Genomic DNA, 27,890 nt, shown 5'->3' on the forward strand with positions numbered 1-27,890 from the left:
GGGCTCCTGGCTCAGCAAGAAGTTTGCTCCTCCCTCTGCCTCTTTACCCCGCTCATGCTCGCTCTTTCTTTGCCTCAATGAATAAATTAGAAAATCTTAAAAAAAAAAGAAAGAAAGAAATGAAAGTCTATCCCCATTGATCACCTGTAGAGGGTGTTCCCTGCCCAATACCTGAAAACAGGGTTAATTAAAAGTAACACATTTTTCAGATACCATGCTTACACACATACATCATTTCTCCACATTTAAGATGCCAAATACATCGTTTTGTGTGCAAACATAACAATATTTACATCCAGCATCATTCAAGAAACTCATGTCTCCAGACATGAAAAAATGCTCATCACTAGTCATCAGGGAAATGCAAATCAAAACTACCATGAGTCCACTTCTCCCTCTCCCTCTGCCTGCTTCTCCCCCCAACCTTGTGTTCTCGCTCTCTCTTAAATAAAAAATCGTTTTTAAAAAGGTTTTATTGGAGAGCATGCACTGGGGGGGGAGGGGTAGAAGAGAGAGAATCTGAAGCAGACTCCCCACTGAGCAGGGAGCCCAAAGCAGGGCCTGATCCCATGACCCTGAAACATGACCTGAGCCGAAATCAAGTCGGTTACTTGAAGAACTGAGCCATCCAGGTGCCTCAAGTTTCATGGTTTATATTTGGTTAGACTCTTAAGCCTTTTTAAAGCTAGAACATGATCCCATTTTTTTTTTTTTTTTCTGTTATTGAACCTTCAAAGAACAGATGAAAGACTTTACGTAAAATAATTAGTATCTCAAGTCTAGAAGCCTGAGCAAGGCTCTGGGTGTCAGAACCCAGCCCTCTTCCTCCCAGGACCCACAGGCTGGTAGGACAAGGTGTGCAGCCAGGCCTCAGGCTTAGTGGCACCCCGCAGGTGACAGCCAGCCGGAATCCATCCCTGCCAGGCTTCAGAACCTGCAGCAGAGAGCTGCAGCGTAAGGGGCAGTTCTCCCAGTTATGGAGAGAGCCATGCCGTGGGCACCATGGACTGCCGAGGAAGGGGCTTAAGGCTGCCAGCTACTGTAGAGAAGCTGGAGAGCGAAGGGTGAGGGGTACACCTGAGGGCAGAGCCCCAGGACCGCGAGATGCATCCAAACATAGATCTTTAAAGGTGTCATTTACAAAAATGAGGAAGTGGAACAACCCTGTTATTGGCTTGAAAATAAAGTTCATGTAACAGAGATTAATTCTTTTTTTCCCCTCAAGATTTTATTTATTTGACAGAGAGAGACAGCGAGAGCAGGAACACAAGCACGGGGAGTTGGAGAGGGAGCAGCAGACTCCCCGCTGAGCAGGGAGCCCGATTCAGGACTTGATCCCAGAACCCTGGGATCATGACCTGAGCCGAAGGCAGACGTCCAATGACTGAGCCACCCAGGCGTCCCAAGAGATTAGTTCTTGTTTGAAAATTAATGTCTTTATTATTCTTTGATGAATACAAGTCCATCAATGTATGCCCAAATTAATGTAACAAACTGATTATGTGCTAATGATTAAAATAGAGACTAATTGCTTTCCTCAGTATCCATTCTACAAGAGTTAGACACATTTTTTTTTTTTTAAGATTTTATTTATTTATTTGTCAGAGAGAGAGCGAGCGAGAGGGAGCACAGGCAGACAGAATGGCAGGCAGAGTCAGAGGGAGAAGCAGGCTCCCTGCGGAGCAAGGAGCCCGATGTGGGACTCGATCCCAGGACGCTGGGATCATGACCTGAGCCGAAGGCAGCTGCTTAACCAACTGAGCCACCCAGGCGTCCCAAGAGTTAGACACATTTATGGACAGTTGTTCACTATGAGTTTCAAGAATATTTCAAGCAGATAAAATGGTCTTTTATAGAAAATGACAATATATAGAGAGAAATCAAGTAAGACTTAAAGAATAATGCCATTATTTTTATTTAAAGCAAGACATGAAAGATTAAACACATCCGCATTTAAATTAGGGAGGAAGGATGACAGTAAGTAGCGCCTCTAATATACTCTGTGGTCCTCACAGGGAGTGTATTTTATTCACCAGGCCACCAGGCCTCGATGAGTTTTCACTGGGCTACAAGGATCCATCTACCCAGCAGACGACACAGAGACTGTGAGAGTTCACTTTATGTGTCACCTGCACTGGCCACAGGGTGCCCACACTAAACCTTGTTTCTGGACGCCTCTGCGAGGGCGTTTCCAGAAGGGATGAGCATTTGAATCTGTAGACTCGGTAGACCGCCCTCCCCAGTGTGTGTGGGCATCATCCCATCTGCGCATGACCCGAATACAAGAAAAGGCGGAAGAAAGAGGCATTCACTTCTTTTTTCCGCCTCACTGCTGGAGCCACGTCTCCTGCTCTCTGCTTCTCAGGCCTCCGGACTCGGGACTGAGTGACGCAGGGCTTTCCTCGGTCTGCAGCTGGCAGACGGCAGACCGAGGGACTTCTCTACCGATTTGTCGTCATCTCTCTCTCTCTCTCTCCATATATCTACCTCCTATTGGTTCTGTATCTCTGGAGAACTCTGACTAAAACACACATAGCCAGTCTCCATAGGTGCACAAGAGAAACATCCGCAATTCTTGCAATCCAACCACCCATTTTCCACGACAACTATCAAACCGCTTATGTGTTATTTTATCATTTTTTTCATCTCAGTATATTTTTATTACAATTTCATTATAGTTGACGTTTATGGATTGGTCCATACCAAATGCATTTCAGGTAAGCTGTTCCCTAACAACACATGGGAAAGCAGAATCATCCCAGGGAGGGGGGCTGCCTATAAATCCAACTTCTGCCTGTAGACTGAAATGCCATTGATAGAATTTTGACATTAACAACCTTTAATTCTAAAAAGCCTGGGTATCACTGAAGCACCGGAGTGGCTTAGTTAAGTGTCTGACTCTTGGTCTCAGCTCACGTCTTAATCTCAGAGTCGTGAGTTCAAGCCTTGTGCTGAGCTCCATGCTGGGTGTGGAGCCTACTTAAAAAAAAAAAAAAAAAAAAAAAAAAAAAGATAGGGTATCTTTGACCTTATCTTCTTGAACTTTTTCTTCCATTATCACATGTGCATCTATCTTATTGAGGTCTACAGCACTGTCAATAAACACAAAAATTAACCATGAATATTTTTTAGTTCCATTATATACCTAGCACAGAGATTCATCTGGTAGGGGGTTAAATACGTTCTGAAAGAAAATGAATTTTAAAATATATGTGCTTTACCTCCTAAAAAATTGTTTTTATAGGAAGCTAGAAAAGAAAATGAAAAAGCCAAAGAAATCATTTATAAAGAAATCACATATAAGGAAACCACGGGAGTGGCCTACACCCCATATCTGGCCAGTTCAAAAGAGCACACGGGCTTCAAGTTATGACGTATCGGGTAAGGCCTCCCCCGCGGACCTCTGAGAGCCTCCGGCAGTGTCGTAAGATATTCAGTATCACGTGAAACCGCTTGTCAGCTTTCAAAGCTGTGAACTCCTTTATGTCAGCTTCCACTATGAAATAGTGACCTGAAAATAAAGATATTAGTACTACTTTTCATAAGGACAACTTTCAGGATGAGATTTAAAGGGATTACATTGTGACCATGAATAACATGGATCATGTTTACTATCATTAGGCAGCCAAAGTTGAGAACAGAAATCCTCGGTGAAATTATCAGTATTCTCTCAACTGAAGTTGCGTGATGTTTAGCGAAGTGTAGCCCTGCTTATTGTATTACTAGCTGTCTGCTGATATCTTCTGAACTGACTTTTCAAGAAGAAATACGGGATAGTGGTTAAGAGAATGAAATGACTGGCAGCTCCATCCCTTAATTGGCTGACCTCGGACAAGAACGGGACGCTCTCTCTGCCTCATCTGCAAAATGGGGGTAACATAGCTCGTAAGATGTGAGGACTAGAGCTCTCAGTACACTATCTGGCACGTGGTAAGTGTTTTCATTACTACTCCAATTCTGAAAACAGTGGGTAGAGCTTTATAATAGACTCTAAAGCAGTGTTTCTCCGCCTCGGAAGTAGAGACACCTGGAGCTAGGTATTTCTTTCCGTGGCAGCGGTCTTGTGCACTGTACTCAACTGTGCTTTTAGTCTCTGGACACCAGTGGCAGCCCAGCCCTAGCTGTAACAACCCGAATTATCTCCAGCCATGGAGAAAACGTGCCCTACTGGGAAAACCACTCCTGGTTGAGAACTACCTCTCTAGATTCAGAATTTTCTAGAATTCACCTCGTTTCTCACGATTTAGTTGCACTCCAAACATGCACACATATATAAGCTATCATTTTTACCTTTGGTATCTTTCGTTTCTTCGTCAATAAATCTGTGGTAGAGATTTCTGGCCACGGAACTCATGGACTTTTTTGGTTGATGTAGGATCTTGTATTTACTAACCACCGCCTTGTTGATTTCTTTAATAACATCATTAATTTGACAATAGGTTAAGCGAGATTTCATGTACCTGCAAATAAGTATGTGATTAATTTTTAAAGAATCATTATACAAAATTATTTTTTCTTTGAAAAGTGTTTATGTATGATGACTTTATACAGAAGCAAAGCTATTAGAACTCTTCATAAAAATACATACATATGTATAGGCACTTGGGTGGCTCACTTGGTTGAACGTCCAACTCTTGGTTTCAGCTCAGGTCATTATCTCAGGGTCGTGAGATGGGGCCCAGTGTCCAGATCCACGTTTAGCATGGAGTCTGCTGGAGATTTTTTTCTCTCCCTTTCCCCTTGCCCCAGCCCCCACCAAAATAAATAAATAAATATTTTTAAAAAATGTATATCAACTTCCAAATAAACACATCTCAATAGCTGAAAAATTAAATAGAAACAGAGTATCAGTCGCTTAACTTCCTATTTATATCTGGATGTATTCATCTCCATTCTTTGCCTTAATACTTAATACTGCCTTAATACTCAGACTTAATATTACAATTTTAAAAAGGGTCTCAAATACTACAATTTAAAACAAGGTCTCTTGCTGGTTAACTGCAAGAGAAAAGTTTATTTAAATATCTTTAAATGTTTGTGAGCAAGGAAAAGAAAAACTTAAATATTAAGTAAAGGGACACCTGGGTGGTTCAGTTGTTAAGTGTCTGCCTTTGGCTAGGGTCACGATCCCAGCGTCCTGGGATCGAACCCCGCATCGGGCTCCCTGGTCAGCGGGAAGCCTGCTTCTCCCTGTCCCTCTGCCCTTGCTTGTGTTCCCTCTCTTTCTATCAAATAAATAAATAAAATCTTTAAAAATATATATAAATAAGGGTGCCTGGTTGGCTCAGTGGATTAAAGCCTCTGCTTTCAGCTCAGGTCATGATCCCAGGGTCCTGGGATCGAGCCCCGCATCGGGCTCAGCAGAGAGCTTGCTTCCCCGCCTCTCTCTGCCTGCCTGTGATCTGTCAAATAAATAAATTAATTAAATATTTTAAAAAATAATATATATATATATATATAAATATATATTAAGTAGCTTACATAACTATACCACTCTGGTTTTCTGCTAACTTATCTGTTCTGAGAAAGAAAGGGGAGGAGGGGAAGGGAAGATGGACAACAAAGACCACAACAAAGATGGTGACGACCATCAGGACAGAGAGCCAATAGTGCAGCTGGCAGAGGACAGGGTCTGGGGGCGAGTTGCAGGGAGAGGGGAGCCAGTGTGCAGCTAAATCCACTCTTCCACTCCCATCTCCCTCTTGCCATCCTCCCAGTCACCATACAGTCTTAGAATAAGGCTGAAACAGGAGACTCGATTTCTCTGCATACGCCAAAAACAAAACCCAATCACTTGCCTCAATTTTTCCCTTCAATAAACTGTGGATTCAGTATGTGAAACACTGTCCTTCACCTCTCCTCCTAATCAAAACTTCTATAATATGAAATAACATATATTATAATTATATATAACAATCATATACTAATATAATATAAACAATATAACATATTAATATGTACATGATAAAATATAAATAATATAATACAAATAATATATTAATAATAATATATTAGCCAAAAAACATTCATTTTCACTACTCTCTTCTTTTCTTTTATTTAAGAATCTTATTTATTTGAGAGAGGGAGAGAGAGCTGAGCACGCACCTACAAGCAGGGGGAGTGGCAGGCAGAGGGAGAGGGAGAAGCAGACGCCCCCTGCACAGAGAGCCTGATGCGGAACTCGATCCCAGGACCCCAACAACATGACCTGAGCCAAAGGCAGAGCCTTAAACAACTGAGCTACCCATGAGCCCCTATTCTCTTCTTTTCTAAATTCATTTTTGCTTCTGTTGTTTGTAACTATAATTCTTACAAACTGTTGATCCTATAAGATAAAATAAAGAAAAGCCCAATGCTTGGAATACATTTTTCCTTATCCCAATCATCTAAGTTCTCTCAGTCAGTAAATAACCCCTCAGTTTAAAAATGAATAAATGAATACTCTACCAAGACTATCCTAATTTCCTTCATCTCTTCACAGAAGCATTTTATAAAAGCCCATCTACTCCACTGTTCCTCACAGACATTTGCTTCTTTCTTTAGGTCAGCCAATGAGCAACAAAAATAACAGTTTAAAAAATTGAATAGCATCAAACAAAATTTTCATGAAAATAAAGCTATCATAAAATAAATGACTGACCAAAAAAAAAAGATTAAAGAGAAAGGTCAGTCTCATTTTAAGGAAATCTAACACAACTAATAAATCCAAGTTTACAATAATAGTTAACAATGGCAAAATGCTCATAATAAAAAAAGCAAGTAAGCTCTAATAGCAGTATAACTACATTGTTGTAATGACAATCAGAAACAACCTATTATACATGTGAAATTAAAATCTGAAAGGAAATACTCCATCTTATCTGGGTGGCAGAACAACAGTTAAGTTTTTTTCTGACAACATTTTCTAAAAAGCTGTTATTTGTAAAATGAAAACATAATACAATATGCAACAATATAAAGCCAAGAAGTTAAGCAAAGCCCTGGAACGATGAGAGTTTAAAAACACGAGTTTCCAGGGGCACTTGGGTGGCTCAGTCGGTGAAGAGTCTGATTCTTGATTTCAGCTCAAGTCGTGATCTCAGGGTCATGAGATGAAGCCCCACGTGGAGCCCTGCATGGGGCTCTGTGCTCAGTGGGGGGTCTGGATCTTTCTCTCTCCCCCCACCCCTCTAAAATAAATAAATAAATCTTTAAACAAACAAACAGAAGTTTCCATCATGGGCTCTCCATTACTGTCTTCCGTAAAGAGCAAAGCAGACCTCCTTCCAGGGAAGGAATCTTGTCTTACTCACCCCTGCACTGTTCTCAGTGACCCACAGCCCGGAACAGAACACACACTCAAGCATATGTGTGGCATAAGTTGAAGAGCAAACGGAAACCAAACACACACAACATTTGCCATTCTAATTCTCAAACCTATACAGCACACGTTCCTTAAAATTCACCAAAACTGAAGCTACTTTTTTCTTTTTTAAGATTTCATTTATTTATTTGAGAGAGGGAGCCCAAGAGAGCACAAGTGGGAAGAGGGAGAGGGACAAGCGGACTTGAAGCTGAGTGAGGAGCCCAACGCAGGGCTTGATCTCACAACCCTGAAATCATGACCTGAGCCGAAAACAAGATATGGACACTTAGCCAACTGAGCCACCCAGGCACCCCAAAACAGCTACTTTTAAAATGTAACTAGATAAATCTGGACCACAAAATGGTCCTGGAGAGGACTCAGTAATACCCTCACCCATCTCTAGATCTTGCTCTGAAGAGCTCTAGACCAAATAAAAACCATGATTTTAACCATCTTCAACTAAAGGTTTCCTGCATTTTCATTGTCTGAGGTAAGACTAGCTGAGAAAAGATCAATATTTGAACACAGCACACTGTGAATATAATCAGGCTTTAGGATGTAAACAATCATGTATGTTGACCTAAAGAGTTGAACGTTAAAATTCTATCTTAAATACTTACGCTGGAATGCCATTAAATTCATCAGAAGTTATAAACGGCATTTCTTTTATACTTCTTTGTTCTTTTGGGGGCTTCTTTGTGGCTGCGGTTTCCTCAACTTTGACTGGTTCCTCAGGGTCAAGATCTGAGACATTAGCACTGCAGACAGAGATGCACAGAGATACAAGCGATCATCAGAATTTCATAGCATACTAGGAAGTTTTCCCAACTGAAAACAATCCGTTAACAAATACAAGATTCGCCTTATTATAATTGTATAGCCAAAAAAAATTTTTTAAAGATTTTACTCATTTATTTGACAGACAGAGATCACAAGTAGGCAGAGAGGCAGGCAGAGAGAAAAGAGGAAGCAGGCTCCCCACCCAGCAGAGAGCCCAATGCGGGGCTTGATCCCAGGACCCTGAGATCATGACCTGAGCCGAAGGCAGAGGACTCAACCCACTGAGCCACACAGGCGCCCCTATCCAAAAATTTTTGCTGCCCCTTCTCCTATCGTTCATGAAGATCTGAATAGTGAAGTGAACACTGAAAAAAGAAGTCCCCAAATCTTTAGTAGTAGAATTATATTTACACACCCAAAACACGGGTGTATGCTGTACCTAGGCTAAACGTCTTCATTGGTTATCCCACTGGCTTCTCAAAGTCAATACGTGTCAAGTCGAATTTATCTTAACCTCTAAACAGCTTCTCTTCCTGACTCCATAATTCTGAACATAGAAACATTAATCTTCTTATACTTCTATTTTTCTAGTTTATCCCACTGGTTGCTAGTATCAGTCTCTGCCTGTTGCAGATTCATTTTAGTTGCCAGCAATGAGCATGGAACTTTTGGCTTCAGTCCTACCCAATTTTTAGAGTCAGTGAGAAGCCTAATATAGTTCCTACCCCACTAGCTAAGAGTCTAGAAATAGGCTGTAGCTTCTGGGTGATTTAGCTGCCAGGGAAGGAACAGACCCTTGTTGGCAGCAGCAAGTGAAGCCATGCTGGCTCGACTACTCCGAAACAGAAATGGGAGACAGGAGACAGAGCAGATCCAACCCAAGAGCAAGTGAAGGGAATCCCAGAAACACAGGAAGATGAGACCCCAAGATGACAGCTGAGCACCAGACATGAGGGAACCAGGCCCGACTGAGGCGCCATGACTGCAGATGGACATATTGTTAGGTTGTCGAGATGAAGATGGCCAATGCTATGGTACCATCAACCTTCCATGAGTGTTAACATGAGACTTCATGGTGAGCCTGGCAGACTCTTGGCTCTACTTGCTTGTCTTCACCAGATGCTAAGAGAAATTCCTGATTTTTTCCTTCATGCTCTGCTGCGACTGTCAGCTGAAAAGAACCATTTCAAGCTACAGAAAGGTTCTGCTATGACCTTGGCTGAAAGCTGAAACTAAGCCACAGTGAGGTCGGGAGAAGAAAATTCCTCCTATTCCCTAAGCCATAGTCCTGCTGGCTGTCTGATGTCCAGCCCACGGCACAATCCTGGCAGATGTCCTGTGATGACCTCGGCTCCGAGCTTTCATTCATGACCTCACCCACCATTTTCTCTTCTTGCAGGGACACTGCAGGGGAGCCTGACCATGCCAAGTACTCTGTGGAGCTTATCTTTTTCTAGAGAACTTCAACCATCCGCAGTAATGTGGCTCATCTCCCACACGGCAAGGCTCATGCCTTCCTTTCAGTTTTTCAAATTTAAACAGCATCATGTTTATAGAAACACATGTGCAAGAGTATGATTATCACAAACAGCAGGATGGCTACCTCTTTGATAAAGGAAAGGTCTGCAAGAGAAGAAGGGTTGTGAGGTATAGGTAATATCGTATTTCTTAATCTGAAAGTTAGATACACTGATGTTTGTTTAATTCTTCTTCAATTTGCACAAATAATGGTTAGTCACTTTTCTGGATATATATGATACATTTCAAAAGTTAAACATTTTTATATTACACATGGAATGTTTTTACACCCTTGGAACCCCCTTTTAGAAATGTAACTTTGGTGGCAGATGCCTGGGGAGGGGGAGCAGTGGAACCATGGAAGGACAAAGCACAGGAGCTCTCAAATGACAAAGACACGGGATGATGGGAGATCGCACTCAGAGCCAGCCAATGAGAACAGAAGGGAGGGCTGCGACAGACAAAACCCTACAGAGGCAGCGTGCATGGCTGAGGGCTACAGAGAGAAAGACAGGCGGAAGGTACCCAGCTCCTGTCCAGGGGAAGGGGGGAAGGCAGCAGGCACGACGGGTTGGTAACAAGGAACTGGTCGGTTTGGCCTCAGACATGCAGAGCTGGAAGGAACAGCTCATGTGCTAGGCTCCTGGCAAGCAGCAGAGGTCACGTCAAGGCTGGAGTTGGGACATTTGAGAGCACTGACTATGGTGGAAGGGAAGCGTGGGCCAAACACAGCTTTAGGAGATGCCCGTAATTTAAAGGAGGGCAGAGAAACGGGAGGCAGCCAAGTCAGAGGTGCAGGATGACCACGGAGCACTGGGGCAGAGCAGAACACAGCGTTTCAGAAACAAAGAGACAGCGAAATACAATCTGGAAAGAAGAATCGGGTCTGCAGGGGAATTTCTGGGTCAGCTTCCTAAGTGTGGTGGTACTAGCAGCCCAGGGACAGGCGGAGGGGGGCTCTGGGGAAAAGGGGAGGCGCAAACACATACTGGTGGGGGACACACAGGGGACACTAGTTGTGGGGGAGGGAAGAAAAGCTAAGTGTTTTGTTCCTTTGGCTGTTTATAAGATGGGAACTTCATTAAGCTTATTTTTGCCCTAAGACAGTGGTTCTCAAGGATCAGGGAGAGTCTGTCCCCCAGAGGACACATGGCAATGTGAGGAGACATTTTTTCATTGTCACAACTGGGCATGGGTGCGGCTGGGGGGATGGGGGTTCCCCTTAGCATGTAGTTGGTAGACGGAGATCAGGCATGCTACTGAACCTCCTCACTGTCCTCACAACAAGGAATCATCTGGCTGAAGATGGCCGGGGTTGACCAACTCTGGTCTGAGGTAAAGAAACGAGACAAAGTGGGAAAAGAGAGCCTCGCGGACACTCGCCTGTGGGAAAGACGCGCAACGATTTCTGCGGAGGCAGCAGGATAACTATTTCTAGGGTAAATGTTAAGAAAACTAACAAACACTAACAAAACCACAAGTCCATAAGAAAGCAAAGAGCTGAGGTGTTGAAGAGTTTGATAAATGCAGATAGCAAGAATCATTATAAATACACTTACAAGTTCTGGCTTACTGTTACTTGAGGCAAATGAGGAGGAATGTTTTCTTTGAGATGCTCCACGTCTTTATAATCCTCTTCAAGGGATTCAGAGAGTTCCTAAAATTTAAAAAAAAAAAAAAAAAAAAAAAAATAGCTCCCAAGTAAGCGTCTGTCCCACCAGTGTGTGTTTTAAGACACTGTAAAGAGCGCAATCACAACCACAATGACAGTGACTGGGAGTGTTCAGAACACAGGAGGTGGGAAAGCACTGCCTGTAGCATTCTTTTTTTACAAACCCTCTGGTTTCCAGAGCTGGTTTTAGACGGCAATACAGTAGCTTTCTCTACTGGTTTTCAGAGAACAATGGTTATAATCACATTACAGCAGGGAGGGTTGACATGTCACCTTGGAGAGCAACTAAAAAATGCATGAAGGATTTTCGTTTGTCATTCTAGTAAATTGCTTTTGTCGACTTGACAAACATTCCCCGGTGTTATCTGTACAGCAGCGCCAGGAGGATGGTGCATGGCTGGAGCACACGTCCGAGACGCTCCTCAGAACCACCAGCATCGCTGACACCCACATACCCTGGCTTAATGGAAATTTCCACTGGCTTCTGAGTGCTTTGCTTTTGTTTTGTCTTTACCTTTCGCTAGAACTTGAGGCTATGAACTCATGCAAATTTAATAAGAAAAATACTCAACACCTTTAGATTGCTGACTACTGATTCTCAATCGTAAGATGAACAAAAATTCTAAATAGCCTTCCATTCTGAACGTAATGTTCTTTAGGCCCACACTTAACTCTGGGCACTCCTGGATAGGTTAGAACTGAAACCAATATTGGTTTCTGTTTTGAATTTATAGGACATCTTTCTTTCTATGAGCTGAATGACATTCATAGCCACTAATTTCATTTCAGCAGTAGAAGGATTCATGCCCATTCCTATAGTGGAAAAACGGATTATTTTAAATGGAAAAAATTAAGGATTATAAGGCTGAAAGGGACCATAGAGGCCACCTCGTTCAATCTCAGGGAACCCACCAATAGCTCCAACAGCACGAGGTAACTATGTACAAGTTGTGTATTTTCCCAGAAGTACACAAGCACTCTCATTAGCTTAGTCAGTTAGAAAGCTTATTTAAATCAAAATGGGGTGTGACTGAGACTCAAATTTTTCTGTACTTGAGAATCCTTATATTACACTTCATAGAACAGAGAAATGCAGAATAGAAGGACCTAAGAAATCCTTCAGTATGACCCATTATTTCCCAAAGGATGACCACAAGACCCAAAGAGGTAAAAGGGCTTTCTCAGGGTGGCAGAGGGTGCTGAGCGCAGCCAGGGCGAGAATCTGCATCTCCTCAGCCCAGGCTAGGTGTTCCTTCCACATCACTCTATCAGATCATTCGTTTAAATTAAAGCTACCAAGATTTATTTAGGAAATCTTCCTTTTCAGTACAGTTCAATTTCACTGGCTACCCACATAAAGAAACAAACACCTGAGGAGCTCTGGAGTTTTTTATACTAAGAAGATACAGTGTATACCATTAATAATAATTTACAGCTAAGAACATTTGGAATGTAAAGAATCCAGAATTCCCTGGCGATTAGGCAGTTTGTATTTATTGCCCTTTCGTTTCTTCATTGTAAAAACATTACCTTGAGTGAATGGTTGGTTTGTTCTTGATACTGAATCTCCAATTCCAATTTATTTAGAAGTTCATTTACTACAATGATCTCATCTCCTATTTTATCTAATTTAGTCCTCAAGGCAGGTTCCTGACCTATTAGTAAACAAAGAGATAATGAAAAATCAAGTATACAGAAAAGTATTAGCACACCGTATTCTTCTCAATCTCAACCCAATTAAACTCTTGGGCCAGAGCTTTACCTGAGACAGACACTTGGGGGAGGAGAAAGGACTACTGTTTCAGGTCCTAGAACTTGTCTCCATGGATAATCTTTTTTTTTTTTTTTTAAAGATTTTATTTATTTATTTATTTGACAGAGATCACAAGTAGGCAGAGAGGCCCAGGCAGAGAGAGAGGAAGGGAAGCAGGTTCCCTGCTGAGTAGAAAGCCAGATGCAGGGCTCGATCCCAGGACCCTGGGATCATGACCTGAGCTGAAGACAGAGGCTTTAACCCACTGAGCCACCCAGGCGCTCTCCATGGATAATCTTAAGACCTCATTTCTAAGTAATATGGTAGTGAAGGAAGGGAGAGGTAAGTACAAAGTGTCCCCTGAGTCCCATGATTTTGGCAAAGTCCTCCACTATAATAAAACACCTAGAAATGTTGGATTAAAAACACACACACACACACACACACAAAAGCCCTTCTACCCTCAACCCTTCTACAGTTGAGCTTTCATGAGAACATGATAAATCTCCAATGGCTTTGGCATGAAGACAGACCCACACAGGCAATATGGGGGAGCTGATGCTACAACAGCCCCAACTGGGTGTGCAGAGGAAACCTGGAGAGAGTTGTTTACCAGTCTCAGCAACCCAACACATTTGGTTTTAATGGGGTCAAGAACCAAGGCTTTGATAACTCAAAGCACAGGGTGTTGGAAGTGAGAATCCCAAAGGAGACTCATTCATGGGGTAAACCTTCAGTGAAATTGCATTCCTCAAAATTCTGTCACTGGCCAGGGAGAGAAGCTTTTGTTTTGGACTGGTTCTCAAGGGTATGTGGGAGATGGGGGAGAGCTTCTCTTTATGATCTGTAGTACTGGCTTGGGATGCACTTGGGTTTGAGATTCATATTAAACAGAAAAAGTAACATAAAAGTCACAGGCTAGTCATAAGCCTGGAGTTTTTGACAGAAACAAACATCAGGCGTTTATAAAGCAGCATGCTCTCATACTCCCAACGCCCCCTCCAGCACCCCTCAAATCTATAGATTTGAGAATGGGAAAACCAGAGTCTCCTCCTCCCTAGAAATAAAAGTAGGAATAAAAAATTTTTTTTATGAGATCAGAAGCACAAAAGAAAAACTATCATCATAATCAAGTATTTCCATCTTTACTTCTAATAACCAATGAAATGTACGTAAGTAAAGACACTATTAGGGAGATGGGGAGAAAAATAAAGAAAAGAACAATTCGACCATATCTGTAGATTCTGGAGGCTGTAGTGTGAAATGGCCAGAAGGTCCAAGACCTAAAGTCAGAGACACCAGCACCTACTTCAAGGTTACTGTGAAGATAAGCAACAACGTATATATAAGATGGGTTGAACATTGTGCCTGGAAATCTAGTAAAACACTCAGTAAATGCTAACTACTATTCCTCATGAACATGACAAGCAATATATAATTCTTATCTAATATCATTATCATTATCTATATCATTATAATACCATAATCATATCATTATCTAATATCTAATAATTCTTATCTAATATCAATGTTAATTGCATTTGACAGTAGGTTCATAATGACTAAAAGAAATTAGTAAGGGAGTAAGAGTACAGATGTCTCTATCAAGATTAATTTCAGGGAGTTAAATAACTAGTGTGGGCACACTTGCATTTCAAATAACTTTTAGTCACCTCATTTTAGGGCCCTGTCTACTGATTTAGTAACTTACGGCAGCTAGAGTGGCAAACAGATAAGGGTAAATAGACTGAGCTCTATTAAATGAGCGATGAAGGGGCACCTGGGTTGCTCAGTGGGTTAAGCCTCTGCCTTCAGCTCAGGTCATGATCTCAGGGTCCTGGGATCGAGCCCCACATTGTGCTCTCTGCTCAGAGGGGAGTCTGCTCCCCACCTCCCCCGTCTCTCTCTACCTGCCTCTCTACCTACTTGTGATCTCTGTCAAATAGATAAAATCTTTAAAAATAAATAAATAAATAAATAAGCGATGGAACCAAATAGATAAATCATTCTCTCCACATACAAATGATAGTGTGTAATGATCTAATAGGTCACATTGCTTCGGCAAACCTCATGCTTTGGTGGGGTCATTTGAATTCAAGGTTTAATTGTTTTAGAGGTCTCTAAATTTTATCTTTTTATCATACAGTAATCATGCCCCTAGAAAGAAAAGGCTAAACAAGACATTAAAAATCTAGATGTCCTTTTTGGGTTATTCAATAAAAGTGGCACAGAAGTAGGAAGAATACTAGACTGGGAATCAGGATCCAAAACGGTAGTTCCAACCGACCACCATGAGCTAGGGAGCTCGGCAAGTGACTTGACTTCTGAGAGTCATGTATGAAATGAGAGAGCTGGAGGAGAAGAACCCACAGTCCCCTCAGCTTGCACTTTCTACAGAGAAAGTAAGCTGTAAATTGTACAATGGGTGGTGTTCCTTTACTGAAGGTTCTCGACAAGAAATGAAGAATACGAAAGTCCCTAGAAGGACATGTATAATTCAAACGGGCATTTCAACATTATAATTTCATATTCTTAAGAATGTCTTAAATTATCAATTCACAGTACAAACTACAGTGAAATTCACTACAATTTTCCCAGCAAATAGAATTCTGCCTATAAATAAATCTTAAGCTCTCCTAACATAGATTCGGGAGCTCACAATTTTTGTAAACAGTATTTTCCCAGACTTGACTAGTATCACCCATTTCTTTGCACTGTCATTGCCTCATCCTCTTTCAGCCCTTCTGAATATTCTGGAAGATGGTTACAACCTCCAAGCTTCTGGACATTAGAAAACTGGACATTTTCAATCAGTTGTTTCCTAGTCATATATAAAGATCAGATTCCTGCAAAGCAAGCTGCTAGATGGAGAATGGGCTATTTTTACCCCTGTGGGTCTTTTTCACTTCTATTTTTATCCCTTACCTTTCAGTATCTCTAGCTTTACCACCACAAATGCCAGATAACCTTCAAATCTTCCTATTGTATCTTGTGTATCTCAGAAAAACACAAGCCATTAAGTCTAATTAATATGCAGGTCATTGTTCACTATAACTTACATTTTAGTACTCTGCTATATTCAAACTATTAATGCTGGAGCGCTTCAAAAAACCACTGTTTGAAAGTTAAAATGTCAAAGCTTAACCAGGCTTAGGATATTCAAAGTGGAACCAGGCTTAGGATATTAAAAGTGGAACAATAATTAAAATGCATTTTACATCTATGTCAGTGGAATCTGTTCTACTTACCACAATTTCTAAGTGACAGAGTTCTTTTAATATTGTTAATCTTTTCATTAATATGAGAGCATAATTGTTCCAGATCTGAGGAGGCCATCCTTTAATCCTCCGAAGAAAAAATAAAGAAATAAACATTTACAAAAACAGAAAGGACAAGTTTCTGTTTACTTTCAAAATCCGTACAGGCATTTACCAGTACTGATCCAGTAATGTGATCCAGTAAGTGAACCACAGATGTGATACACTAAATCATATCTTGAAAAGAAAGTGCAAAAACTCAATTTCTTCCAATTCTACAAAATTCAGTTTTTAACTAGAATCCAATACTGACTAGTCTTTGAGCCTTCTGTAATCAATGCATCCCAAATCAAGGTACAGGGGACTTAGGGGGACAAATGCACGACTTATATATAAAGACAACTATGAAATCTTCTTTAAAAATGTAAAGTACATATGAATTAAAAAGAAAGCACACAGTAAGGGCAAAGAAACAAGTCCAAGTGAGCATTTCTCCCAGGCTGCCGGGGACTGGGGCTTTACGGTTTGGAGCTGATACAGAGGCAGAGGGAGGGGAAGGGAAGGAGTCAGTTATTCATTCCGAGGGTAGGACAGATCTAAAGCATCCACTGCAGCCAACCGAGCGGTGGGGAGACGGAGCGCAGTCCCTCGGCTCGGCCTGGCGGCCCCGCGCCCCCATTCTGCCCAAACAATGCCTCCGCCGGCCTCCGAGGGCAGGATCCCCAACTTCAGATTCCAACCTGCCGCGGGTCCGGAAGCAAAGCGCCACTCGCTACACGATCGCCAGCCGCCGAGACCCCAGCCTCGGAAGCCCGGGATAAGAGACTCCGGGAGCGAAATTCAAAGTGCCCGCCAGGACCCCGCGCCGCGCACGCGCACGTCGGCACTCCCGGAACGCGGGCTGCTCGAGTTCCGGCGCCCTAAAGTGCCACCGAGGGGGCAGGGCCACAGCGGGGCGGAGCCACAACGGGGCGGGGGGGGAGGCGGGGCGGGGCGGGGGCGGGGGAAAGGGCGGGGCTGGGGGGATTGACGCGCACGTCTGCTGGAGCCCAGAGCTCCTCCCAGTCCAGGTGGTCCCGGATGATCCCGGTCGCCGGTCCAGTCTCGGCTGCAGGCCTGCCGGGGCTCGCGCGCTCCGGGAATCAAATGCTGAGCTCCAACAGTAGGTGTCCAGGCTGGTGGCAACGTTAGAATCACCAGGGACAGCTTTTACAAAATTCCAATGCCTACGCTGGACCCCAAGCCTACGCTGGACCCCAAGTCTTTGAAATCAGACACCCTGGAAGTGGGGTCCACGCCCTAATATTCTAAAAACCGCCCCAGAAAATTCCAGAAATTCCTCCAGTTTGTGAGCTTAAAGACAGGGACCTTCTCTTCCTGGAGTTTACAGCCTCTGTAAGGGCAAATACAAATTTAAACTAAGAAAAAGGGTTAATTCTCCCTGTTGGGGGGGAAAAAAAAAAGAAAGAAAGCATCCCCAAGCTGGTGTGGCAACTCCACAGTCATCAACTATCCAGATTCCTTCTTTCTTTTGAAGACATCATCCATAGCATCATGCATTCTGGCCTTGGGATTTCCTGTGATGCAAGATGACCCCCGTTCCTTCCTCAGATCTCGGTCTACAGTAGCAGAAAAGAAGAGGCAGGGGTATCAGGCTCACTTACCAGCTGAGCCACCATCTTTAAAAAGTTTTTTTGGAAGCCACACCCAGTGCCTTCTCTCTGCTTTCCACAGGCCATTCACATCTGCAAAGTAGACTAAAAGAAAAAAATCATTAATTTTTTTTTTTAATTTAGACAGTTACATTGCATCCTCAACCATATAGGGGTTCTGTTTGTAAGGGAGAAGGAGAGCATAGGTTCTGGGTAGGCAAATAGCATACTTGGCCGTTTCTACTTATTACTTTTAAAAATTTCTGGGAAATTTCAAACTTAAGTTAAAATAGGATAGTGAACCCGGTGCTCAACCCATCACCCCAGCTTCAACCATTATTAACTTATCCCAGATCGTGTTTCATTTGTACCTCCTCTCCTCTCACCCTTTTCCTACTGGATTTTTTTTTTTCCCCTACTGGAATATTTTAAAGCAAATTTCAGATATTGTATCTTTCCTCCAAAAACATTTATATGCATATCTCCAGAAGATAGAAACTCTTTAAAAATCACATTAGCATTATCACACACAAATATTTTAACAATTACTTCTCAATAACAAATATCCAGCCAGTGTTCAGTTTCCCCTGATTGTATCATTGTTTATTTCAAAAACTATTGGTTTGATTTAGAATCCAAATAAGTTACACATTATTTGGCTGATACATTTTCAATGTGTCTTTTAATTTTGATACACCTACTTGTCTAAAGCTAAAGTCCTTTAACAGAACAAAGCCTTTCATTGTAGGACTAAATGTGAGGCTTCAAATGTCAATATCTAAGAAAAATAACAACGCAAATGCACTCTGTAGCATCAAACACAAACATTTTCAGATTCTTTCTCATGAGAAAATAGGAAGACCAAAGCATAAAGGCAGTCATTACAAGGTGGGGGGACGTGGGGGGAAAATTTGAGCAATTAGATTGCTCTGCCTGATTCATATTTCTTTCCAATATAGGATTATTTATGAGGATTTCAAGTACAATGACAGAAACTCAATCCAAACCAACTTAAGCAAGGAAAAAAGACTTTCTTTGGCTTATAAAATTGTAAAGTGTGCATATATATGTGTCTACAGTTGTTGCTGGACCCAGGAACTCAAACATCCTATTAAAGAACCGTCTCCTTCTCTCAGTTCTGCATTCCTATCTGTCAATTCCATTTTCAGGCAGGCTTTTCCCTATGGTAACCTCTGGTACCTCTAGACTTATACTCTAATAGGTTAGCAGTTCTTGCTTTCCCAACAGATCTGGCAAAAGCCCCAGGATTTCACCTCATTGTCCTAATTTGGGTCATCTGCCCAGTCTTAAACTATTTTATCAGCCTTTTTAGGGGGGTGGAATGGTCTGACTGGCTAGACATTCAGGAGCTGGAAGTTAGGATAATCCTACCCTAAACAGGGGATCCAAAAGTAGGACAGAAGTAGTCTCTGAAACATTATTTTATGGGAGAGGAGGAGGAAGTTGGGAAGGGTTGTTTTGACCAAAAGTTTGCTGGGGAAGAGCAAGAGTTCAGAGTGATGATGATTTCTCATTGGCTGAGTTGCAGAGAGAGTTAATTTCTCCTAGGAGATACTATGTACATCTTTCTCTGCTGGGGCTTATAATTAATTGTTCTTTCTTGTTGGTGATTCTTCTATTGGGGTCTATAATTGACAATTCTTCCTATAACTGACACAGAATAGAAGGCTTCCCCTTCTAGCCACCTGATTCCACCTTAGAGAGGTTTCCCTTTATTAATATTTACAAGAGCAAGATATAAGAAATTGCTGGACTGGTCCTTGCAAGAAATATAATCAAGAGTTAAAGCAATGTGAACTCTAGTCCCCAGGGAAAAATAATATCAGAAAACTTTTATTGGGTACTTCATCTAATTCAGGCATTTTACACATATTACCCTGTTTAGACTTTGTAATAAACTTATGAATACTTACGATTATGACCTATACTTTACAGATGAGCAACTGGGGCTTATAATTAAGTAACTTCCCCAAGTCGGTATTTAGAGCCTGTCCTCTTTCCCATGATGCTCCGCGGCCTCTCGGGTGCAAGGGTCAGTCACTTGCTCCTATGCTTTATGTTTCTGAACCTAAAGACTTCCATCATCATTTAATTCCTTCATGTGAAGTATATTATCACATGAATAATTCTAGATTCTTTATGAATTCTAAGCTTTTGATACCCAATGGACTTTGACGAAATACTTTACTTCCTTTCTGTCTTTTTCTTACAGCAAGGGGTCAAGTTTAATTTCTGGATGTCCCAAAGTCAGAACAATTAAGGTCCTCATTGTAGAACAAAGATCAAAAATCTCTTTAAGCCCTAGGACTCTGCATTCTGGGAAATTAGGAAATATTTAATCCCCTGGTTTTGACAGTGGATAGTGACCAATAAGTTTGTGGACAGTTTTATAGCTGTCATTTCAGAAGAGGAAAGGTCTATTGTATAGATGTGGTACAATCTGAGATGCATCACTGATCACGAACAGGTCTGACCCTTTGGGAAGTAATAACATTCAAGGCAAGCTTGTGTTTTTACATTTCCTACTAAACTATCTTCTTTTAATTTTTTTTCTGAAGTCATTTTCCAAGGAGCAACATTAAAATCCAAGGCATATACTCATAATACAATTCTCACAGGAACCATTTCTCAGTTCTCATTATGTCATGGCATCTGAGGTGACGCATCCCAGAAAATCAAACTCCTCACTTATGCAATGTTTCATACCCTAAAATGATTTATACCTCTGGTGGTATTTTTGTTGTTGTTGTTGTTGGTTGGTTGGTTGGTTGGTTGGTTGAGGTTTTCTTTTTTGAAACTAGAGAGAAGAGGGAAAAGAAAACTTCTCATACTTTTCCCCTAGTCTTTGTCCAGTGTGTACGTTTTTTAGTTTTATTGTTACAGCCCCAATTTCTGGGCCAACAGGGTGCCTTTAACAAAGTCTCAGAGGCATATAGTATGATTAGAGGTAGAGAAAGAAAGTCAGAAGCTTGAAAACTACTCTGTGTGTGTGTCTCTCTCTCCCTCTCTGATATCTAGAATTCTACCCATTCGTGAGACAGAGGAAAATGGAAAAAAAAAAAATACAGGGAAACCTTTAGTTAGTCCCAGTTCAGTTATTAACTGGCTCTGTGAACTTGAGAAGTAGATGACTTCTGAGATTTTGTCTAACTCAAAGCATTTGGGTTTTTTCCTTCTGAAAATTATTTCCGTCTTCCTGTGACCTGCTTTTAAAAATAAACATGACTAAGTGGAGAGTAATGGCCTCTAAAAAATTAACATATAATGTATTATTACTCCAGGGATTCAGGTCTGTGAATCGTCAGGTTTACACACTTCACAGCACTCACCATAGCACATTCCTTCTCCAATGTCCATAACTCAAGCACCCTCTCCCTACCCCCCTGCCCCCGGTAACCCTCAGTTTATTTTGTGAGATTAAGAGTCTTTTATGGTTTGTCTGAGTAATGGCCTTTTAAGTTAAAAGGGGGGAATTAAGACCATCCCACAGATTTTCCTTTCCCTACTTCTTAACAAAAGTCCCCCAAAGAAGTTTTTATTTTTTTAAATCCTCTTCCCCCAAAATCACTAATATTTGGCAACAGAGATAATGTAAGGTGAGAAATTCAAAACCTGATGTTAAGGAGGGAAGCAGAAGATTTTGGAGCACAGAGGAGAAGTAGAGGATGGCTTGGCACCTAAGCACACCATCACCCTGAAATCTTATTGAAGAACCTACATATCTCTGAATTAAAGGAAATCTGAAGGTTACCGATTCTGGGATACTCTTTCTTTTCCCTCCTATTCTTGGTCATCACTTTCCCTCTGAGTCTAATTTCCCATTGGGAAAGGACCCAAAGTTGAGAGTATTCCTCAAAGGGGTGGACTATTACTTGAAATTGTGAAAAGCAGAACAATGGTTCAGTGCAATTAACAATGAAAATGAAAAAAAGGGGGGAGAGTCAAGGAAGGAAGAAACCATGTAGAGATTGATAAAGAAAATGATCAAGAATACATATTTAGGGGCGCCTGGGTGGCTCAGTGGGTTAAGCCGCTGCCTTCGGCTCAGGGCATGATCTCAGGGTCCTAGAATCAAGTCCCACATTGGGCTCTCTGCTCAGCAGGGAGCCTGCTTCCCTTCCTCTCTCTCTGCCTGCCTCTCCATCTACTTGTGATTTCTCTCTGTCAAATAAATAAATAAAAATCTTAAAAAAAAAAAAGAATACATATTTAAATGAATACATACAAGAATACATATTTAAATGAATAGCAAGAGGGGCGCCTGGGTGGCGAAGTCTGTTAGGGATCTGACTCTTGGTTTTGGCTCAGGTCCTGATCTTAGTGTCCTAGGATCAGCCCCAGGTTGGGTGCCTTGCTGGGCCAAAGAGTCTGCAGAAGTTTCTCTCTCACTCTCTCTCTGTCCCTCCCCCAACTCTCTCTTTCTCAAATAAATAAATCTTAAAAAAAAAAAAGCAAGAAATTTTGTATTTATATGAACTGTATATATACTAATTAAAAATAAGACCTCATCAAGAACAGAGTAAACAGAAACAAAAGAAACAAAACAGAGAACATTAGACTTAAAAATATAAATTGAAGGTTCAAACACCACCATATACTAAATTACAAATAGCAAGGAATAGAAAAGACACCCCTGACAATTAAGTAAAGAGAAAAGCTGAAGATGATCACACTACATGCAGTTGAAGAAAAGGAAATTAAAGAAACACAGAGAAGCCCACAGAAACAGAAGATAGAAAAGATCCAACATGAGGATAATTTGTGTCCTACATGCAAAATGTCCCTAAAATGGGAAGAAGATTTATTTTTTTCTAAAGATTTATTTGAACGAGAGAAGGCGAGCAAGCACAAACGGGGTGAGGGGCAGAGGGAGAAGCAGATTCCCAGATGAGCAGGGAGCCCGATGTAGGGCTCCTGGACTCCATCCTGGGACTCCAGAATCATGACCTGAGCCAAAGGCAGATGCTTACAGGTGCCCCAGGGCCATTTTAATAAAGATGTTTCAAAAAAAAAAAAAAAAGTCTTTAGATGGAGAAGCACACTGCATTATTAAGGGACACTTGACAGCTGTTAGTATCCAATTTAAGTTATCCAACTTTAAGGATAAAGAAAGAATACTTTAAGCATTCAGGTAAAAAGCAAACTGACTACAAGAAGGCAAAAATAATCAGGCTGGCTGGCTCTGGCAATGGCACAGTAACATTTCCCCCCTTATTTTTGTTTTGAAAAATTTCAAACATAAATAAAAATGGAAAAAGTCTGGGGTGCCTCGGGTGGCTCAGTGGGTTAAGCCTCTGCCTTCGGCTCGGGTCTTGATCTCAGGGTCCTGGGATTGAGCTCCGCATCGGGCTCTCTGCTCAGCGGGGAGCCTGCTTCCCCCTCTCTCTCTGCCTGCCTCTCTGCCTACTTGTGATCTCTCTGTCATATAAATAAATAAAATCTTTTTAAAAAATGGAAAAAGTCAAACAGCAAAGACTCATACACCCTTCACTTAAATTCTTCAAATTTAAACATTTTGCAACTTTGTCCTTGCTCTATATCTGTACATGTATAGTGGTGGTTTTAAAACCCCATAAATATTATAGTATATTGCAAATTCTAGGGAGACCATTTTTTTAAAAAAGAAGTATAATTGTTTATTAATGAAAATGCTCAACTAAACCCAGGGAAAGTAGTAAAAGATGCTTCTAACAACAAATAGAAAATACTTATAAACATGGCTGATATTAATCCAATTACATCAATAATCACTTTAAAGGTGAATGGGTCTAGTTACACTAAAAGACAGGGATTGTCAGAGTGGATTAAAAAAAGTAAGACCCAACCATATGTTATCAACAGGAAAACCACTTTATTTTTTTTTAAAGATTTTATTTATTTACTTGACAGAGAGAGAGAGAGCGAGAGAGCACACCTGTACGCAAGCACAAGCAGGCAGTGCAGCAGGCAGAGGGAGGAGGAGAAACAGGCTTCCCGCTGAGCAGAGCGCCCAGCGTGGGGGCTTGATCCCAGGACCCTGAGATCATGACCTGGGCTGAATGCAGATGTTTAACCAATAAGCCACCCAGGTACCCCAGGAAAACCATTTCAAATGCACAGAATCTGACAGATTAAAAGTAAAGGTATGTAGAAAGGTATACAGTGATAACACTGATCAAAAACAAAACAAAACAAAGCTAAAGTACTTATATTCATTTTGGATAAAGTTGACTTCAGAACAAGGAAAATTATCAGGGACTATTACACTTGGAGATCCCAACATCTCCATCAATAACTAATAGACCAAGCAGGCAAAAAAAAATCAGTAAGGATATACTTTAATTGAACAACAGTATCAATTTGATCTAGTTGATATTTATGGAATATTCTGTCAAACGAAAGCAGAATACACATTCTTTTCAAGTTTGAATAGACCTTTCACTGTGACAGACCACATTCTGGGCTAAAAAGTATACCTTAACAAATCTGAAGACAAGAAATAATACATAGTGTGTTTTTAGACTACAGTGGAATTGAACTCTTAAAAGTCGTATCTCCAAATACAATCACATTGTTGGGTTAGGATTTCAACGTATGAATTTTAAAGGGACACAATTCACTATCATATACATTTTCTACTATAAGAGACTAACATGCCTCTGGCTTCTAGGGTCTAGCATTTTAATGAGACAGACTGTGTATATGTAATGAAAGAATAAGGTGAGAAGTCCTGTTGCCTATTGGAGGGGAGGGACAAGGACACAAATGAAAAAACTTTGTATTTTTTCAATAATAATAATGTCTTTCTAGCTCACATATTCCATAGGATGGCTGCCGCATTTGGGGGTATAAAATGTCCAACCCACACAATAACAAGGTATGAATAACCCCTTGAATTCTGATAGGCTGTGGCTAAGCTGACCTCAAGAGAGACTCAGGTGACTGGAAATTGGAGCACTGGTTTCTACTAAAAGAAAAGGGAGAAGAGATGTGTGACTAGAACAGCTCTATCGTACAAAATCTCTCCTGTGTTTCACAGAGATGGTATGTTAGTAGTTTCTGCCATATGCTTAGTTCACACAAAGGAAAGAGTAAGCACATTATATTATTCAAAATCTTGGCAAAAATAAGATTGGGGGGAACTGGATAATTTGAGGAGAGTGTAATAAAAGGGACTACTTAAATATGTGGTAGAGTTTTCAGAAGGTAACATCTCATGGCGCAGCTCCTTGGGGTTTATAACTTAGGAAAAAGTAATTATTCCTAAGCAGGAAGATGGACAGTCCCATGAATTTGGGGGGCAGCTCTAAGGAAGTGACCACTTGTTAGGAGCCATGGTCTCTGGTTAGGTTCAGAGCACCCCTGTCGGGAATTCAGCAGGAAGGAAGCTAGGAGAATAAATATCTCCTTGTGTTCCCCTCCCACCGATGGGTCTTCTGCTGATAACCCCAACTTCCATTGGCTGGACCCATCCCGAGGCCAGGAAGCAAAGGAAAATCTTGAAGCAGTCCATATGGATCAGGCCCCCTCAGTCCAGGACTGGGTAGAAAATCATGGAAAGTGGATCTGGAGAAGAAGACAACCAACTCATAAACTTGGATTACGGCATTCTCATATTGGCATACTTTGTGAATTTAGTAAAATATTTTTTTGAGAACAGGCATCAGTATTTTACATATGAATATTTGAGATCAGGTTTTATACATGACAAAACTCTTTTGACAAAGACTTCTCCCAAAGCATTTTAAACATGTAAAGGATATTGTTATATTGGTATTTATAAATGGCGCAGTTTGCGAGTCTTGAGGTAGAGAGGAGCAATGCTTGCTAAATTTTTCAGAATCAATTAACTGCAGAAATACCTGCTAATCAGATCTCTAATAATGGGTCACAGGAAAGCTAGAAAAGATCATTTGTATACCATTTATATAGATGTGCTTATTTTGCTGAATATGTTCTAATCTTTTAGAACCAAGGTGTTTTTCTTGCTTTCCTTCTGCAAGTTCTTCTTAATGGAAACTCAGCAACAAAATGAAAACTCAATTAGAATTTCATTTTATTAACTGTCATTATGATGTACAAATCTATAGAATGAGGTGATTTCCATGTTTTAGAAAATCTCTATCTGCCTAGACACGACCAAACAGGATATGTTTATAAATCTTGTGTAAGCTTTATATAAAGCTAAATCGATAACAATTTATGTATTTCAAAGATTTTTATAAGATTTTAGAGGTTTACATCAAAGATTTATCGGACCTCATTAGAACACTCCCAGCCCTCCAAACCCTCCAAATTAACTTCCCAGATAGCCTAGGAAATGATTGAATTACATCAGAAATCTCTCACATGATGTTAAGTTACTATCATAGCAGAGGAGACAAACCCAAGCGCAGTAGATTGACCCTCCCAGGTTGCTATTGATGGTTAAGAGAAACTGAGGCCGCCCAGAAGGAGTCTGAGTTGCTAATGAACTCCCCAGAGCCTAGTGCACTCATAGGGAACAGCACAATTGTGCCAGGCCAGGTGTGTCCATACCACAATGGCGCCTAAAGCAGCAAAGCTCAATCCTGCCCGAGCCTACAGTTTAGGGATTACACGCACATTCTGCAGTTGAGTGGTTCAGCTCTTCCCTCATCACACCCCAGTGAAGCTGCTCCCAGGACCTTCACTGGTTCAAGGTCCCTCTCTGCCTTTTCTCTTATACCTAGCATGGGTCCCCCATACCCTGCTGCCAGACCATGTACTTCCCCTTCATGCCTTGGCCCAGCTGTTCGCTTCCCCTCCCCCACTCCACATTATGGGCTTCCACCCTACCCACCCTATTGCCTGTCAGATCAACAATCCCCACCTCCATCATGCTCCACGGGTCTTTCCAAGCTCTTGGTCATGCCCCTTCCATTCTCGCCTGACCCACTGCCATCCAAGGCACCTATGAAATAGTAATGGCACCCTTCTTTTGTATCACTCCCCTCATGCTTGTTTATTGAAACAGAATTGTGATTCAGCTGATGGGAAGCCAAAGGAAGGTTGAATTGTGCACCGCCCCCTCACCCCCATTCATATGTTGAAGTCTAACCTCCGTGACCACAGAACGTGACCTTATTGGGAGCTAAGGCCTTTAAAGGGGTAATCAAGTTCAGCTGAGATCATTACATGGGCACTAATCCAGTATACGACCGGTGTTTTTATTAAAAGGGGATATTCGGACACAGAGACAAATACGAAGTAAGATAAAGTGAAGAGGCGCAGGGAGAATATGGCCAACCACAAGCCAAAGAGAGAGAAGCCTGGAACAGATCCTTCCCTCACAGCCGTCGGAAGGTACCAATGCTGCCAACACCTTGATCTTGGACTTCTAGCCTCCAGAACTGTGAGACAACAAACTTCTGTTGTTCAGAAGTTGTTACAAGTGCCGAGCTTGTAGCGCGTTATTATAGCAGCCCTAGCAAACCATACAAGTTGTAACCGTAAGAAACCGCTACTCCAGGCCCCTGGTTTACTGATTAACTATGACTAAACTGGGCTCTTCCTGGTGGTATTGATTTTCTTTAAACCATAAGCTCTAAAGGAAAGGTTGTTTTGTTCAATATATTCTTTTTTAAGAAACAGTGAGAGTGTTCATCTAATTTTTAATGTAGTTCCTTAAGAGTTAAACCTCGAGTGGAGTTCATAGGTGGAGTTCCTTGATGATGCCAAAAGGATGAGATTTTACCATAAAACAGAATACCTTATCTGTGTTTGGTATCAATAAGCCTTCAACCAAGTCCAAGTTTTACCCAGAACAATGTACATTTGTTGCCTTCTTCCGAAGTTGCTAAAACAAATTTTGGCTTTATTGAAATGCTGGTTGGAAGGCACCTTTGCCATGCGACCAGTAGATGGCAGGGCAGGACCATTCTTCTTGAGGACA

At 41.4% G+C, this 27,890-nt stretch overlaps 1 protein-coding gene and 1 long non-coding RNA gene across 2 annotated transcripts; one reads left to right on the top strand and one right to left on the bottom strand.

The window, feature by feature from the left end:
* The first annotated feature begins 1,221 nt into the window (after nt 1–1,221).
* LOC309848085 lies at nt 1,222–2,977 on the top strand. Its single transcript, XR_014302815.1, has 2 exons — nt 1,222–1,557; nt 1,781–2,977. It is a non-coding gene; the product is annotated as an uncharacterized lncRNA (long non-coding RNA).
* SKA1 (spindle and kinetochore associated complex subunit 1) lies at nt 1,892–27,890 on the bottom strand. Its single transcript, XM_082699175.1, has 8 exons — nt 27,708–27,890; nt 17,989–18,082; nt 16,317–16,415; nt 12,846–12,970; nt 11,203–11,300; nt 7,966–8,103; nt 4,291–4,460; nt 1,892–3,511 (listed from the first exon to the last, which is right to left on the bottom strand). Exons 3-8 carry the CDS (start codon nt 16,402–16,404, stop codon nt 3,363–3,365), a joined length of 768 nt encoding a protein of 255 aa, XP_082555301.1. The 5' UTR covers nt 16,405–16,415; nt 17,989–18,082; nt 27,708–27,890; the 3' UTR covers nt 1,892–3,362.

The sequence above is a fragment of the Mustela nivalis genome, assembly GCF_964662115.1.
Source record: "Mustela nivalis genome assembly, chromosome: 14".
Classification (NCBI taxonomy): Eukaryota; Metazoa; Chordata; class Mammalia; order Carnivora; family Mustelidae; genus Mustela; species Mustela nivalis.